This window comes from Vulpes lagopus, chromosome 23, assembly GCF_018345385.1.
Source record: "Vulpes lagopus strain Blue_001 chromosome 23, ASM1834538v1, whole genome shotgun sequence".
Taxonomy (NCBI): domain Eukaryota; kingdom Metazoa; phylum Chordata; class Mammalia; order Carnivora; family Canidae; genus Vulpes; species Vulpes lagopus.
The window spans coordinates 57,751,369-57,768,764 of NC_054846.1; the positions used below are offsets into that span (position 1 = coordinate 57,751,369).

General features: G+C 37.3%; 1 protein-coding gene across 4 annotated transcripts in view; it reads left to right on the top strand.

Annotated features, from left to right (window-relative positions):
* Nucleotides 1-17,396, top strand: part of AGO3 (argonaute RISC catalytic component 3) — a 123,837-nt gene that overhangs the window by 85,988 nt on the left and 20,453 nt on the right. For all 4 annotated transcript variants that reach the window (XM_041738193.1, XM_041738194.1, XM_041738196.1 and 1 more), the window contains 6 exons: nt 2,047-2,231; nt 6,769-6,928; nt 8,050-8,140; nt 12,813-13,007; nt 13,345-13,479; nt 16,525-16,626. In XM_041738193.1, coding sequence (XP_041594127.1) covers nt 2,047-2,231; nt 6,769-6,928; nt 8,050-8,140; nt 12,813-13,007; nt 13,345-13,479; nt 16,525-16,626 — 868 coding nt within the window. The remainder of the gene's footprint in view (nt 1-2,046; nt 2,232-6,768; nt 6,929-8,049; nt 8,141-12,812; nt 13,008-13,344; nt 13,480-16,524; nt 16,627-17,396) is intronic.

Genomic DNA, 17,396 nt, shown 5'->3' on the forward strand with positions numbered 1-17,396 from the left:
GATACAATTGACTACTTTCTTAACATTGACTCCGTTCTTGTCTTTTTCATTCTTTTTATCAGTTTGGCTTCTCTTCTTTGTCTCCTCTCCCTGGGACCCTCAAGCATTTGAGATTTAGGCAACCTCAAAGGTTTCTGCTGTCATTCTTGTTTAAGGAGCCATGCTATCATGAAAATGTACCAGCTTCACTTGTGACCACCGCCCATCCAAAACGTTCAGGCTTCTCTTAACAAGGAATAACAATAAAAATCAGTAGAACTTTGAAAATTTTTCACCTGCCTCTTAAGCCCCTTTTCCCATATTTTGGACAAAGAAACTGAGCACTATATTCCTTCTATCTCCCTGGCATTTTTTTTCCCTCCTTCCAGTCATTCTCTTTATTGAAAATGTCTCCTTCCTATCCCTACTTATCTAATACCCAATCTTCTGTGATTTGTGATGTTGGAAATTGTCGTAACTACAAGCGTACTAGTTTATCAGTATCCTCTCTATTTGCTCTTGCCATTTTCTGCATAAAATACAATTGTACTGTGATTATTTGTGTAAATTTATCTCTCTAAAATCTGATTTTCTTAGGAAAATGATTGTCTAATTTAAACTTCCACTAATAGGTCCTATAAAGTATGCCTATAATGAATAGTTCTTGAAAGATATAGAGGCCAATTTACCAACCAGGTCAATTCAGAATTTGCTTTGTCTTATAAAAAATAAAATACTTTTTCTATTTAATTCTGTTTACTTTTTTTATGAGCTCCTAATTTCTAAATGTATATGTATATGTATATTTTAAGGTTCACTTAATACACATTTTTCTTCAAGGTTTTTACCTCCCTGCTCTCAAGTAGAATGTCATAAGAACAGTTTACTACAAGCTGTGATCATCTTGCTTGACCTCCAGAGGCCAAAGAAAACATCCCCAATAGTTTTTTCAGGCTTAGAGTTATTCTTTTCATTTTACATTTGTTATTTATGGCTTGATAGAACTCAATCTTTCAGTTTTTGGCTCTTGCTCGGGCTGACTGAAAATATACCACTTCTTACTTCTTGAATTAAACACTAATATGGAAAAAGAGAAGAAGGGAATTCCTATAAACTTCATCTCTGAGGGAATGAGTGTTTTTGAGTAAAGATAACTCAGATCCTTGACTTGGGACCTTATTTGTTTTAAAAACAAAGTGATTTTTAAATCATTTTAAATCATATCATTACTATTTATCTGGGGCTATATGCAGAATTCTGTTTAAATATGAAATTACTAGTCTTTTGTTGTTTTTAATGTGGCTAAAAGTACATTGAAGTGCCGCCTGCCTCATTTGTTTTTAAATGTTGTTTTCATATATTTTTAAAAATCTTTTCTGAGAATACAATCTTTCCTGCCATCCTAGTTTTAGATTCCTAATATTGTAGAAAGAAACTCTGGACTAGATCATACTTCTGACTCTGCCATTTATCTAACCATTTTACATCAGTCAAATATTTTATGTACCTGAAACTGTATCTTGATCTATAAAATGGGAATAGTACCTCACCGACCACCTTATGAATGTCATCATGATCAAATAGAGAATGTTAAGCTTAAATTTATTGAGCTCTTACTATGTCTTGGCCACTGTTTGCTGAGTTCCTGTATTATCTCATTTAATACTTCCACCAACCCTATAATGGATTGGTAATCCCATTATCATAAAGTAATCATCTCACAGATGAGAGAAACTGAAAAAAATTGCCTACAATTTCATACTGCAAGTAACAGAACTAGAACTGAAACCTGTTATGCTAACTCTAGAACTGAACTCTCAACCAGCACACTCTGTTATTAATGCCCTTTGTAAACTACAGAATGCCACCTAATTATGTAGCAGTATTCTTACTTAGCACAATACATAACTGACCCACCACCACCTTTAATATCAGTAGTCTTGGTGACCTCTTCATATATGGAGCACACAAATCTTTGCTTTGTTCTCCATTCACTTCTCAAATATTCCATTCTGCTTTGTAGGTATGGACGACAAAGGATTTAGTTTTAGTGATTTCTCTTTCTAGGGGTTTCACAGACCAGCTGCGGAAGATTTCCAAGGATGCAGGGATGCCCATCCAGGGCCAGCCTTGCTTCTGCAAATATGCACAGGGGGCAGACAGCGTGGAGCCCATGTTCCGGCATCTCAAAAACACCTACTCTGGGCTACAGCTCATTATTGTCATCCTTCCAGGAAAGACGCCAGTGTATGGTAAAGATATCTTAAGATTACATTTCTCCTCAAGTACTTGATAGTCCTCTTAGAATTTTGCTAAAACGTGTCCTAAAACTTTGAAACATTAAAACATATTTTAATAGCTACAGTATTTAAAACCATGTATGGAGGTGCCTAGGTGGCTTAGCGGTTGAGCATCTGCCTTCAGCTTGGATCGTGGTCCCAGGGTCCTGGGATCGAGTCCCACATCGAGCTCCCTGCATGGAGGCTGCTTCTCCTTCTGCCTGTGTCTCTGCCTCTCTGTATGTCTATCATGAATAAATAAATAAAATCTTTTAAATAAATAAAACCATGTATTGTTACCCTAAAAAAGACAAATCAGAGCAAACTAAATAGTCTGAGAAGAGAGCTGTGAGAAGAATTTTAGTAAGAGAGACATCACAAAACAATGGTTAAGATGAGCACTGGGTGTTATACTATATGTTGGCAAATCGAACTCCAATTAAAAAAACATACAAAAAATAAAATTAAAAAAAAAGACAATGTTTAAGGAAAGAATTATTTCTATAAAATAGCATTAGGAGGTGTACCTGGATGACTCACTTGGTTGAGCATCTGCCTTCAGCTCAGGTCATGATTTCAGGGTCCTGAAATTAAACCCATTGGGCTCATGCTCAGCCAAGGCTCTGCTTCACCTTCTTCCTCTACCCCTCCTCCTTGCTGTGTTCACTCTCTCTGTCTCTCTCAAATAAATAAATAAAATGTTTAAAATTAATTAAGTAAAAGAAAAGCGCCCATTCAGATTTTCTATATCTTCTATATAAGTTTTGGTTGTGTCATTCAAAGAATTGACTCACTTCATGTAAGTTAGCAAGTTTGTGGACTATTGTTCATAATTTTTTTTTCATAATATTTTCTTAAAGACTTTATTTATTTATTCATGAGAGACACAGAGAGAGGCAGAGACACAGGCAGAGGGAGGAGCAGGCTCCCTGCAAGGAGCCCAATGCAGGACTCGATCTAAGGACCTCAGGATCACACCCTGAGCCCAAGGCGGCACTAAAGCACTGAGCCACCTGGGCTTTAAATTGCCACGGAACCAAGTGATGACCTTTTTTTCATTTCTAAATTAGTAATTCATATTTTCTTTTTTTTTTTTTTTTTTTTTTTTGCTTAGTGTGGCTGGACGTTTGTCAATTTCATTGATCTTTTCAAAGAACCAACTTTTTGGTTTCTTTATTGATTTCTTTTTTTTTTTTTTCTTTTTTTTTTTTTTTAAGGTTTTATTTATTTGTTAGTACAAGCCAGGGGGAAGTGGCAGGGGGAGGGAGCCCGATGTGGGACTCCATCCTAAGACCCTGGGACCATGACCAAGCCAAAGGCAGACACTTAATCAGCTGAGCCATGCAGGCACCCCTGATTATTGATTTCTTATTTTCAATTTCATTAACTTCTGCTCTCATTATTATTTTTTCCTTTTGCTTGTTTCACGTCTATATTTTTTTCTTTCTCTATTTTCCTAAGGTAAAAACATAGATTATTGATTTTAGATCGTTCTTCTTCTCTAATATGTTGAATTCAATACCATAAATTTCCTTCTAAGCACTCCTTTTACTGCATCACACACACACACACACACACACACCACACCAAAAAAAAAAATTTCTTAGTTAAGTAAGCTCTATACCTAACCTGAAGTTCAAACTCACACCCCTGAGATCAAGAGTCACTTGCTCAAAAAAAAAAAAAAAAAAAAAGTCATTTGCTCTACCAAGTCAGCCAGGTACCCTGCATCCCACAAAATTTTGATAAATTGTGTTTAATTTCCATTTAGTTCAAGATATTTTTTAATTTCTCAAGAATTCTTTGATTCATGTGTTACATAGAATTATGTTAATGTACAAATATACTGGGATTTCCCAGTCAGCTGTCTGTTATTGATTTCTAGTTTAATTCCACTGTGGTCTCAGACCATACTTTGTATGATTTCTATTCTTTTAAATATGTTAAGGTACGTATTTGGACCAGAACATGGTCCAAAATCAATTGCTGAATGTTCTATGTAAGTTTGAGAAGGATATCCTTTTATTAAATGAAGTATTTTAAATGTCTTTTAGATTCAGTTAATTGATGGTGCTGCTCAGGTCAACAATATCTGCTTTATTTACAGTAGCTGTACCTTTTTGCATTCCCACCAGTTAACACAGAAGAGTTCCACTGTTTCCATATCCTGGCAACACTCTTGTTATTTTTTTTTCTTTTCTGTTTTATTTCCTTTTGATAATAACCATCCTAATGAGTGTGAAGTGGTATTTCGTTGTGGTTTTGATTTGCATTTCTTAATTGGTGATGTGGAGCATCTGTTCATGTGCCTATTAGCCGTTTGTATATCATCTTCAGAGACATTATATATTTAGACCCTTACACAGTACTAGCATGTCTTAGGTGCACATTAAATATTTTGTTGAATGAATGAATAAACCTTTTTGGAGGGCAATTCGTCAGTTGATACAAAAATGTTGGGGCAGCCTGGGGGCTCAGTGGTTTAGCACCGCCTTTATTTAGCGCCCAGGGCCTGATCCTGGGGACCCAGGATCAAGTCCCATGTCGGGCTCCCTGCATGGAGCCTGCTTCTCCCTCTGCCTGTGTCTCTGCCTCTCTCCCTCCCTCTCTCTCTGTCTTTCATGAATGAATGAATGAATGAGTTAATAAATAAATAAATAAATAAATAAATAAATAAATATCTTTAAAAATAAAATGTTGAAAATATATACCTCTATATAAAACAAAAATAAATATGCAAGGATATTATTTGTAGCATTGTTTGAAATAATGATAACCTGAAACAAGCAAAAAATGTATCAGTGTATGACTGGTTAGGAAAAATGGCATTTAAAAACAGGCTAACTGGGATCCCTGGGTGGTGCAGCGGTTTGGCGCCTGCCTTTGGCCCAGGGCGCGATCCTGGAGACCCGGGATCGAATCCCACGTCGGGCTCCCGGTGCATGGAGCCTGCTTCTCCCTCTGCCTGTGTCTCTGCCTCTCTCTCTATCTCTCTGTGACTATCATAAATAAATAAAAATTAAAAAAAAAATTTAAAAAAAAAAAACAGGCTAACTGCTATTATTACATATAAGAGTAATTTATATATTAAGATTCAGAATATACTATATTATTGAGTAAAAATGACAATTTGCAAAATAGAATGTAAGTTTGGCTTTAAAATGTCTTCCATGGGGGATCCCTGGGTGGCTCAGCAGTTTTAGTGCCTGTCTTTGGCCCAGGGCGTGATCCTGAGGTCCCGGGATCGAGTCCTGCATCGGGCTCCCTGCATGGAGCCTGCTTCTTCTTCTGCCTGTGTCTCTGCCGCTCTCTCCCTGTGTCTCTCATGAATAGATAAATAAAATCTTTAAAAAAAAAAAAAAGTCTTCCATGTATTTTATAAGAAAAATGGTATCTACACTGAACTCTTTCTGGTAGATATAATGGCAAAGAGGGGGGAAAGTTACAGCCAATTCTGTACACTGTAAAGACTCTAGTTTTTTTGTTTTTTTTTAATTTTGAGAGAGAGCACGACCAGGGGGAGGAGCAGAGGGAGAGGGAGAAGCAAACTCCTTGCTGAGCAGGGAGCCTGATGTGGGGCTCGATCCCCCAATCCTGGGATCATGACCTGAGCTGAAGGCTGACACTAAACTGACTGAGCCACCCAGGCCCCCAAAGACTCTATTTTTAAATTAAAAGTTGGGATGGGATCCATGGGTGGCGCAGCGGTTTGGCACCTGCCTTTGGCCCAGGGCACGATCCTGGAGACCCTGGATCGAATCCCACGTCAGGCTCCCGGTGCATGGAGCCTGCTTCTCCCTCTGCCTATGTCTCTGCCTCTCTCTCTCTCTCTCTCTCTCTGTGTGTGACTATCATAAATAAAAATTAAAATTAAAAAAAAATAAAAATAAAAAATAATAATAAAAGTTGGGAAATAAGATTGAAAGTTATAAATATACTATGAGTATAACTGCCTTAAAATAACATAAATGAGGAAATTACTGGAAGAAAGTACAATAAAACACTAACAAGGGATTATGTATATTTTTCTTTCTGGTTTTTCAGTTATTATGGTTATACTATTTTTATGATTAAAAATATGTTTTCTTGGGGATCCCTGGGTGGCTCAGCAGTTTAGCGCCTGCCTTTGGCCCAGGGCGCGATCCTGGAGTCCTGGGATCGAGTCCCACGTCGGGCTCCCTGCATGGAGCCTGCTTCTCCCTCTGCCTGTGTCTCTGCCTTTCTCTCTCTCTCTCTATCATGAACAAATAAATAAATAAATCTTTAAAAAATATATATATATATATTTTTTTTTCTTATCTAAAGAAAACAACTAGGGAAATAATCACTAAATATGTAAGCTAATCTTCAAGGCAATACACTTTAAGTTTTAGCAGCGTTGTTTTAGTAGTGTTCAAATTTTTGGTGTCTTGTAATACAATGATGTATTTCAAGCGGGGAAGTATAGTAGCTTAATTTTCAAAAAAGTTGACAGTTTTTTTAACTAGTGGTATTTGCATTTGTTCCATAGCGGAAGTGAAACGTGTAGGAGATACACTTCTGGGTATGGCCACACAGTGTGTCCAAGTGAAGAATGTAATAAAAACATCCCCTCAAACTCTCTCAAACCTGTGCCTAAAGATAAATGTTAAACTCGGAGGGATCAATAATATTCTTGTACCTCATCAAAGGTAAGATAAGCTAACCACTTAATTAAATTTTAGTTATTTTTATATCTTAATTTTTCTGTATATTGCCATACCTAAGATCAGTATAAGAGACAATTTTGATGATTCTTACTATGAGAGATAAGTAAACATTTTAGTAAAAAAAGTCTCAGGCAAGATTAAGAGGTTCCTTGTGAAAATCCCCTCCCACTTCCATTTTTATTTAGTATATGCCGAGAACCTCCTGCCTACCTAGAAAGTATTGAGAGCTTTGTTTACTTCTCACTAAAGAGAGACCTCAGCTTGAAGGATTTTCTCATTATTTGATAGTCCTCTTCAACCCAGAGTTATGAGGCTACTCACCTAGCAAGTAAGGAAAGAAGGGATGGTCTTGAGTGGGGCATATGAATTAAGTAAATCAGTCATGTAAGCCATATGAACCCCGCCAAAGTTAAATATCTTGACCAGTATGCACTACAAATCAGCATTAGAATAAGGATCCACCCATGTGTGTTTGACACAAAAGCCCTCTTTTTCTCTTTTTCCATGCTGCCTCTACTTCCTGTTCTGTTAAATAGATGAGATTCATAAATGAGACGAATATAGTATTTTATCAACAAGGCCAAAAACTGAGAGACACTCATTTGAATCTTAAAGGGTATAGTTTTTTAAAATAAGATGAACAGCTAGCTGCTTAAAATAATATGTTCTCAGATTTATACTTTCGGCCAGAGGAGAGGCAGTAGTAGATTCCCATAATCCTTTTTAGTGTAAAGGTTAATGATTCTTTTTCTCATTGAAAGATTACATAGTTTAAATGTAAGTAGATTACAGAAAGATTGATACAAACATGGATTAATATGAGGAAGTTTATCATTTTATGCCTGTTATGAAGAATATGCCTTAAGCACCACTGCTTAAAGCAGAAGATTGTTCTGAATAAGATATTTCATACACCCATTGTGATTGCTTTTATTTCATGGAGTTAGAAATTCAGAGACTAAAACTAGTTCAGGCCTTTGAGGGAGTCTGTTAAGACCACCTCTTCGCTATGTCAGCAGCTTGCAGTTGTGTTGCAGTAGTATAAACAGATAAATGCATAATGAAAAATGAATTATCTAACTCTTTTTAAAAATGTGTTTAAGACCTTCTGTGTTCCAGCAACCAGTGATCTTTTTGGGAGCAGATGTCACTCATCCACCAGCTGGTGATGGGAAGAAGCCTTCTATTGCTGCTGTGAGTGTCATTAGGCAGGTTTACCTTGTCTAAAGTGTAGATGATCAACATTTTGATTTCAGCTTTTTGAATTTTAGTGATAATCTCTTTGAAACCAACTTTTATAAATATATAAATATCTAGAATCAACTTTCAGTATTCTTTAGATTTTTGAGAAAAATGATCATTCTCTGGTTTGGGGACTACAGTTACATATATATTTATAAAATGAGGCTTATTAATTGTATTACTCAAATCTTTTGTTTCCTACTTTATCTATTTGACCTCTCTATGATTATACATTTTCAGCTAGTTTTTGTTCCAAGAGTTTATGTATTTCAGTAGTGTCTTTGTTATAGAAAGATGCATTACATAAGAGCTTGGTAGATTGCATTTTTTCGGTGTAAAATATCTTCTACCTTTGTCCAATCTAATATTTTCTCACCTGAATTCTTTGTTTTAATACTGCCATTCCTACTTTTAACATTTGCCGTTTATGTTTTTGCCCACCTTTATATTTGATAAAGTTTCCTTGTCAGTTCTTTTGAGTATATTTCTCTTTTTTAAGATTTTATTTATTTGAGAGAGAGCTAGCACGAGCAGAGGGTGGGAACAGAGGAGGAGGAAGGAGGGAGGGGGAAAGAATCTCAAGCAGACTCCACACTGAGTGTGGAGCCCATCAGTGGACTCTGTCTCGTGACCCCAAAATTGTGACCTGAGCAGAAACCAAGAGTCAGCCACTTAGTGAACTGAGCTACCCAGGCAGGCGCCCCTAAGTGTATTTGTTACAAACTTCAGAAAGCCAGATAATTTTTTACCCCACTTGAAATGGCTTGCTTTTTAACAATTGCCAACATTTTTTTAAATGTCAACATATTATAGGCATATTTGGTAAGTTTCAGAAATTAAACTAAGACTTTTTATGTATTTTTTCTGTCACCCATTATAATCTTTACATAAATTTTAACAATCTAGTACATCTTATTTATCTACGAAAATTGTACTAATGTTAAAATTTTCGCCTAAGATTCCAGAGTTATTTTCATTAGTGGAGGAAATTTGCTTTTTTTCTTCTTTTTAAGATTTTATTTATTTATTCATGAGAGACAGAGAGAGAGAGAAAGAGAGGCAGAGACACAGGCAGAGGGAGAAACAGGCTCCATGCAGGGAGCCTGACGTGGGACTTGATCCCAGGTCTCCAGGATCACACCCTGGGCTGAAGGCGGTTCTAAACCACTGCGCCACCCAGAGCTGCCCAAGTTTTCCCTATTTTGGTTTCAAGTAATAAGGCATAAAATTACTGACAGAAAGTTAGGTACTTTTTTTGAGGTACTTTTTTATCTGTTTTTAATTGAGATATAACTGACATATATTAGTTTTAGGTGTGTAGCACAATGATTCAATGTGTGTATATATTTTTTAAAGACCACCTCGGGATCCCTGGGTGGCGCAGCGGTTTGGCACCTGCCTTTGGCCCAGGGCGCGATCCTGGAGACCCGGGATCGAATCCCACGTTGGGCTCCCGGAGCATGGAGCCTGCTTTTCCCTCTGCCTGTGTCTCTGCCTCTCTCTCTCTCTCTCTCTCTCTCTCTCTCTCTCTCTCTCTCTGTGTGTGACTATCATAAATAAATAAAAATTTAAAAATATATATTTAAAAAAATAAAAGACCACCTCAATAAATCTGATTAATGTCTGTCACCATACATAGTTCTAAGGTTTTTATTTTTTAAAGATTTTATTTATTTATTCATGAGAGACACACAGAGAGAGGCAGAGACACAGGCAGAGGGAGAAGCAGGCTCCCTGCAGGGACTCGATCCTGGGTCCCTAGGATCACGCCCTAGGCTTAAGGCTGCACTCAACTGCTGAGCCACCCAGGCTGCCCTAAGATGTTTTTTCTTATGATGAGAAATTTAAGATGTATTCTCTTACCACCTTTCAAATATTTAATACAGTATTATTAATGATAGTTATACTGCGTGCTATACAGTCCGTGTCAGTGACATAATATATTTTATAACTGGAAGTTTGTACCTTTTGACCCATTCCCCATTTTGTCCATCATCCATTCCCTGCCTCTGGCTACTACCAATCTATTCACTGTATCTATGAGCTTGGTTCTTTTGTTTTATTCCACATATAAGTGAGGTCATATGGTATTTATCTTTCTCTGACTTTTTTTTTTTTTATTTCTCTGACTTTTTATACTTAGCATAATGCCATCAAGGTCCATCCCTGTTTGCACAAGTGGCAAGATTTCATTCATTCTTATGGCTCGATAATATTCCACTGTGTATATATGCCACATTTTTTTAAATCTATTTATCCATTGATGAATAGGTTGTTTTCACATTGTAGCTACTGTAAATGGGGGTGCAGACTTCCATTTTTGAAGCACTGGTATGAATACTACTCTGGAAGAAAGAGAAACTGGAGGCAGAGTGCCTAGCTGGTTCTCAGCCTTGGCTCTGATCAGAATGATGTGTAGACATTTTAAAAATATCCATGCTGGGCAGCCCGGGTAGCTCAGTGGTTTAGCGCCACCTTCAGCCCAGGGTGTGATTCTGAAGACCTGGGATCGAGTCCCATGTCGGGCTCCCTGCATGGAGCCTGCTTCTCCCTCTGCCTGTGTCTCTGCCTCTTTCTCTGACTCTGTGTCTCTCGTGAATAAATAAATAAAATCTTTTAAAAATTTAAAAAAATAAAAAATCCATGGTTCAGTAAGTCTGTAACTATAGTCAAGGTGAATTTTTTTAAGTTCGTACTTCAAAGTTTCCTCTACTCCAAACACATAATAATATTAAACAGTATACACACAGAAAAAATTAAGATAGCTGCTCTCAAAACCAAGATTAACTTTTTTAAGGACTGAATGCAAAACACAAGCACAGCCCATAAGAGGGGTTATGGAGGGGGCATCTGGGTGGCTCAGTCAGTTAAGTGTCTGTCTTTGGCTCAGGTCATGATCCCAGGGTCCTGGGATGGAGCCCCACATCAGGCTCCCTGCTCAGCCGAGAGCCTGCTTCTTCTCCCTCTGCTGTTCCCTATGTTTATGCGCACGAGTGCATGCTATCAAATAAATAAACTTTTTTAAAAAGATTTTATTTATATATTAATGAGAGACATAGAGAGTCAGAGACATAGGCAGAGGGAGAAGCAGGCTCCCTGCAAGAAGCCTGATGTGGGACTAGATCCCACAACCCCGGGATCATAACCTGAGCCAAAGGCAGATGCTCAACCACTGAGCCACCTGGGTGCCCCAAATAAACTCTTTAAAAAAGAGAAAAAGAGAGACTGTGGATTCAAGACTCTGGTCTATGACCTTGCAGTAAGGGAGGGAAAATTCTTTTAAAGTTTATGAAGCTTAATAGTTCTAAGATGATGTCAGAGTCTCAAGTATGGTTTCTGGGGTGGTTTACTAATGTAGAAAAGATATAAAGAGAAATCCAGGGTTTGAATGGATCCGCTTATCTCCTTTTATTCTCCTTATGAATGTCTTTTTGTCTCTTTTCTTACTAATGTTCAGATATACCAACAACATCTATAAATTAGAATCTTATTAAATGTAAAGCATGGGGCGCCTGGCTAGCTCAGTCAGTAAAACATGCAATTCTTGATCCTCAAGGTCATGAATTTGAGGGATGTCTGGATGGCTCAGTGGTTAAGTGTCTGCCTTAGGCTCAAGGCGTGATCCTGGAGTCCCAGAATCAAGTCCCACTTCAGGCTCCCTGCAGGGAGCTTGCTTCTCCCTCTGCCTGTGTCTCTGCCTCTCTCTGTGTGTCTCTCATGAATAAATAAATAAAATCTTAAAAAAAAAAAAATGTCATGAGTTCAAGCCCCATTTGGGGCGTAGTATTTAAAAATAATAACAGGGATCCCTGGGTGGCGCAGCGGTTTAGCACCTGCCTTTGGCCCAGGGCGCGATCCTGGAGACCCAGGATCGAGTCCCACATCGGGCTCCCGGTGCATGGAGCCTGCTTCTCCCTCTGCCTGTGTCTCTAGCTCTGCCTCTCTCTCTCTCTCTCTCTCTCTCTCTCTCTCTCTCTCTCTCTGTGACTATCATAAATTAAAAATAAATAAAAATAAAAAAATAAAAACAGATTTTTGGGGGGGATCCCTGGGTGGCTCAGCCGTTTCGCACCTGCCTGCGCCCCAGGGCGTGACCCCGGGGTCCCAGGATCGAGTCTCCCTACAGGGAGCCTGCTTCTCCCTCTGCCTGTGTCTCTGCCTCTCTCTCTGTGTGTGTCTCTCATAAATAAATAAATAAAATATTTTTAAAAAAATTTTAATGTAAAGTGTAGCCTAATTACAGGAAAATAGTGTATTGGGTTTTTTTTTTTTAAGATTTTATTAGGTAATCTCTACACCTAATGTGGCTTCTAAACTCATGACCTTGAGATCAAGAGTCACACACTCTACCATCTGTCAGTCAGGCACCCCAGAAAATAGTTTTTAACCCTGTAGTGGGTCTTTTAGTCTGTTCTTCCCTGGGAAATATTGATTTTTTTATTATTCTCAAAATGAACTCAAAATAAACTTTTATTACTCTCAAAATAAATAATAAGGTTGTAGTAAACTACAAATTTAGATGAAATCCATGTATTTTTCTTCCATTTTTTTATTGTGGAATAATTCATATTAATGTAGTTTTGATTGTCTTAATTTCTATTTTTCTTTACTTTTTCCAACCTAGGTTGTAGGTAGTATGGATGCCCACCCAAGCAGATACTGTGCCACAGTAAGAGTTCAGAGACCCCGACAGGAGATCATCCAGGACTTGGCCTCCATGGTTCGAGAACTTCTCATTCAGTTTTATAAGTCAACTCGGTTCAAACCTACTCGTATCATCTTTTATCGGGATGGTGTTTCAGAGGGACAGTTTAGGCAGGTTGGTTGCCTGGGACTTCATCATGGCTTGGTTAAATCACGTACTGTGCTTATAATGTGTGTCTAGTTCTGAAGTTAGAAGTCATAATTAGGTTGAGAATTCCTAAAGTCAAAATTTGATACTTCTTAGATTTTCTCTTCTAAAATGTTTGCTGTAGAGTTAATAGCCCTTGATTGCTAAGATCATGCTCTGATAATAGTTAAAATGGAATAGAGAAGTATATTTAGCTATAAAGTGATAAGATTAAGAAGTCCTGAAACTAAATCATGATCTTACTTTGAAGTATATATAAGAGGACAGCTAACTATATCATATCTTTCCATTTCATCTCCTCTAGGTATTATATTATGAACTACTAGCAATTCGAGAAGCCTGCATCAGTTTGGAGAAAGACTATCAACCTGGAATAACCTACATTGTAGTTCAGAAGAGACATCACACTCGATTATTTTGTGCTGATAGGACAGAAAGGGTAATCTTACATCTGTTGTAATACTATTATAAAACAAGCTTATCTCACACAGTTCATAGAGCACTGAACAAAGACTCTCTGCCAACATCAGAGGTTCCTATATATAGTAGCCGGTCTCAGCATAGCAGATTTTGAGTAAAGAAGCATCAAATAGGGTGTTACCAAAAAAGAAAAAAAGGGGGGGGTGTTACTCTTTAACTTACTAGAATTTCTCTTAACACTCCAAGTATTCAAAATCCCCTTAGTGCTTTTTGTTATTGTGAAGAAACTCATAGTTTTAAAATTGTTCTTTCTAACCCTATATGTCTTAAATGTTCAGAGGGGGAAAGGTGCATTTATTTTTTAAAATATCTTGTAAAAATTAGTTCTTATAAAAGCTAGGGACTTGGGGCACCTGGATGGCTCAGTGGTTGAGCATCTGCCTTTGGCTCAGGGCATGATCCTGGAGTCACACATTGGGCTCCCTGCATGGAGCCTGCTTCTCCCTCTGCCTGTGTCTCTGCCTCTCTGTGTGTGTGTGTGTCTCTCATGAATAAATAAAATCTTTGAAAAAACAACAGCAACTAGGGACTTTGTAGAGTGATTAGTAGAAATTCATGCAAACCAACTTTTAAATGTTTCCCTTAAAATTCACAAAAATTTTTTTTTAAGATTTCTTTATTTTGGGGGCACCTGGTGTTTCAGCTACTTGGGCATCTGTCTTTGGCTCAGGGTCATGATCCCAGATTCCTGGGATCGAGCCCCACATCTGGTTCCTTGCTTGGCGGGGAGCCTCCTTCTCCCTTTCCCTCTGCTGCTCTACCTGCTTGTGCTCTTTCTCTCCCCGTCAAATAAATAAATGAAATCTTAAAAAAAAAAAAAAAAAAAAAAAGATTTCTTTATTTTTAAGTAATATCTACACCCAGTGTGGGGCTCAAACTCACTACACTGAGATCAAGAGTCACATGCTCTACCAACTGAGCCAGCCAGGCATCCCTCACAGAATTATTTTTTATATTTTGTAGTATGACTGTATTTTTATAATTAGAAATGAAGGGATAAATGCCTGGGAAAATCTTTTTCTCTGCATGCAGCATAAGCAAGTATAACAGTCTTGCTGTCATTTTCTGTGCTTGGCTCCCATTTTTCAAACCTTGGAGCAGAGAAATCTGAGGACTGCAAGTGTTGGTGTCTCCTTGGGTAAAGGGTTCAACAGAAAAGACTGAAGGAGAGAGGATTATATCTTGGCTTTGGTATATGTTTAGTCTTTGGTTACACTGTCCATGTAACTTTGAGCAAGTAACTTAACATCTCTGCTCATTTCCTTCCCAACAAGGTTTGAGTGATACTAATATTTTCCTTTATTGGGTTGTTAAGCGGATTAAGTAAATTAAAATATGTAATGTACTCAGAACGGTGCTTGGCACATACTAAGCGCTCAATAAAGTTTGGCTAGCAGTTGTAGAGTAGTGGTGATGGTAGTCATAATAAAGGAAAAGAAAAAAGAAAAATCATAAAATAAAAGAAATAATAGCAAAAATAATAGACATGTTCTAGGCATGTGTCATAAATTTAACTCATTTAATCCTCGCCACACCATGAAGTATTTATTTACTGTTATTATCATCATTTTCCGCAGGAGGAAATTGGGGCATGTGAGGTTAAAGAGCAAGGTTATAAAGCTAGTAATTGGTAGAGGTAGGACTCAGGTCAGGCAGTCTGGCTCCAGAGTACTCAGAATCACATAGCACCTCTCTAATAGTAGTGAGACCTTTGACCCCCAAAATACTAGGTACATTTTTGTACCTAGAAAACCAAATGTGTCTTCAAACGTAGAATTAGGAAAACTGAAATTAGATTTAATGATTACTAGCATTTGATGTTTAGTCTTGCTATTCCTTCATTTTGTCTGCTTCTAAACCTTTGTTCTAAATACTACTACTACTAATAGATGAGGAATCGGAGACATAGAGGGGTAAAGAACTATGCCCTCGATAGTATAACTAGAAATTGGTGGAGCTGTGATAAGAACTCATCCTCCTACTTCTCTAAGAGTAAAACTTTTTTATGTGTTAATTTGGTTTATGTATTAAGAATAAGCATAAATTAGTTGATTATGAACTATTTTCTTTGTTTTGTGCTTGGTGAAGGCTAGCTGGTATACACAGCTATAACTCAAGCCATTACCTGATAGTCCCTCATATGCAGAAAGAATACCTGAATAGTAAAATAGTCTCTAATTTGTTAGCCTTATAAATCTAGACTTAGAGATACTGTTTTAAACATGTTTAGAGATAGGGAAGTACAGGTGAGTATACATACGCATGTTAAAGTGTTTTATTAGAAGGCTTTCGTTATCAGAAATTTTGAACCATTTCATTCATATTCACATCATAGCTGTGCAAGGTGCTGTATTCCTTACAAGATGTCAAAACTGCTACTATGAAATAAAAGGAATAGGGTTTGACTCCGAGTTCTGTGTTTGCAGTTCAGCAAATTATCTCATATTCATGAGCCCAAGCTTCCCAAACATGTGGGAATAATACCTAACCCACAGGATTTTTAGGATTGGAAATAATGTACGTTAAGTGCCTGGCCCGTGAATCGTTAACGAATGGTAACTACGATTGATATTATTGTCAGCATTCTTTCTCTCTGAAAATACAGTGTTCTCCAAGGATAATGCTAGTTTTCAAAAATTACACATTCAAGAGCACTTGCTATTCCCAGGTACCATAAATTTAAGCAGTTAAAGTAAATTTTTTTTTTTAAAGTAAATTTTTTTAAAAAAATTTTAAGTGTTCCACTCCTATTGGGATCACCTCCTAGCTAAGCACCAGTAGATACTAGTAACTCTGTTGTTTAGCAACTTCCACTTCAGCAACATGTAAGAATAGGAACCAGGACTAGCCTAAGGTCTGCAATTAATGCCTGCTCAAGTAATATTTGAAGCTGAAAGTAGTGAAACCCAGGGTCAGGCTATATATTTATATATTTTTAAAAGTGCTTTCAGATATGTTCTTTACCTTTGTCCTGTTTGTTTAAACTTTGACCAAACAAATCTAGGTTGGAAGAAGTGGCAATATCCCAGCTGGAACAACAGTCGATACGGATATCACACACCCGTATGAGTTTGATTTTTACCTCTGTAGCCATGCTGGAATACAGGTAAGACTACTCTTTGGGTAATATTCCCAAAAGAAGGAAGTACCATTCTTATGTGTATTTTCTTAAATCTCAGAGAAAGGAGAAAGAAACACTGTTCTCTGCACTCCAAATTGTTTCCACATGAAATAAGGTGAAACTTACAGTAAATAAATGTCTTCTTCTTTACCTAGAGTAAGGCACTTTTTTTTTTATGACAATACCAGAATATAAGTAGTCTAATAGAATGAATTTCCCCAAAACTTAAAAAAATTTTAATACACCTGATTCTTCCTTTGACATTTGCTTCTTTTGATAATACTTAACAGAAAATGTTGGCATTTACTGGCAGGTATTGAGCATGCCAAAGAGTTTCACTGTAGATTTAGAGCTTAAAGTTTCAGTTAAGTCATTTTAAGAGTCTTAGTCTTTTCATAAAACCATTTTGTTAATTTGTTAGCTTTGTAACTTGGTAGAGAACATAAGCTTTAATTCAGTGCTTCTCGAACTTTATAACAGCACAGTAAATCCTCCTTCCTCAGCTGTCTGAGAGAATGTAGCCCAAAGCTATTTTAGCTTACTTGCCATTGATTAAAACAAATTGTAGGTAGGTGTACTGTACTGAACAGCTGTATCTTAAGGCTTTGTATGTCGTAGATAACACTAAGCTCCCTTCCACTCTTATAGCTTTAAAATTATTATCCCACTCATTTATCTGTGTCTTAATATCTGCTCCTCTTCAGTGTTGTTCCTTTTCACTATGGGTAGTAACAGTCAGTTAGCAAAACAAAAGT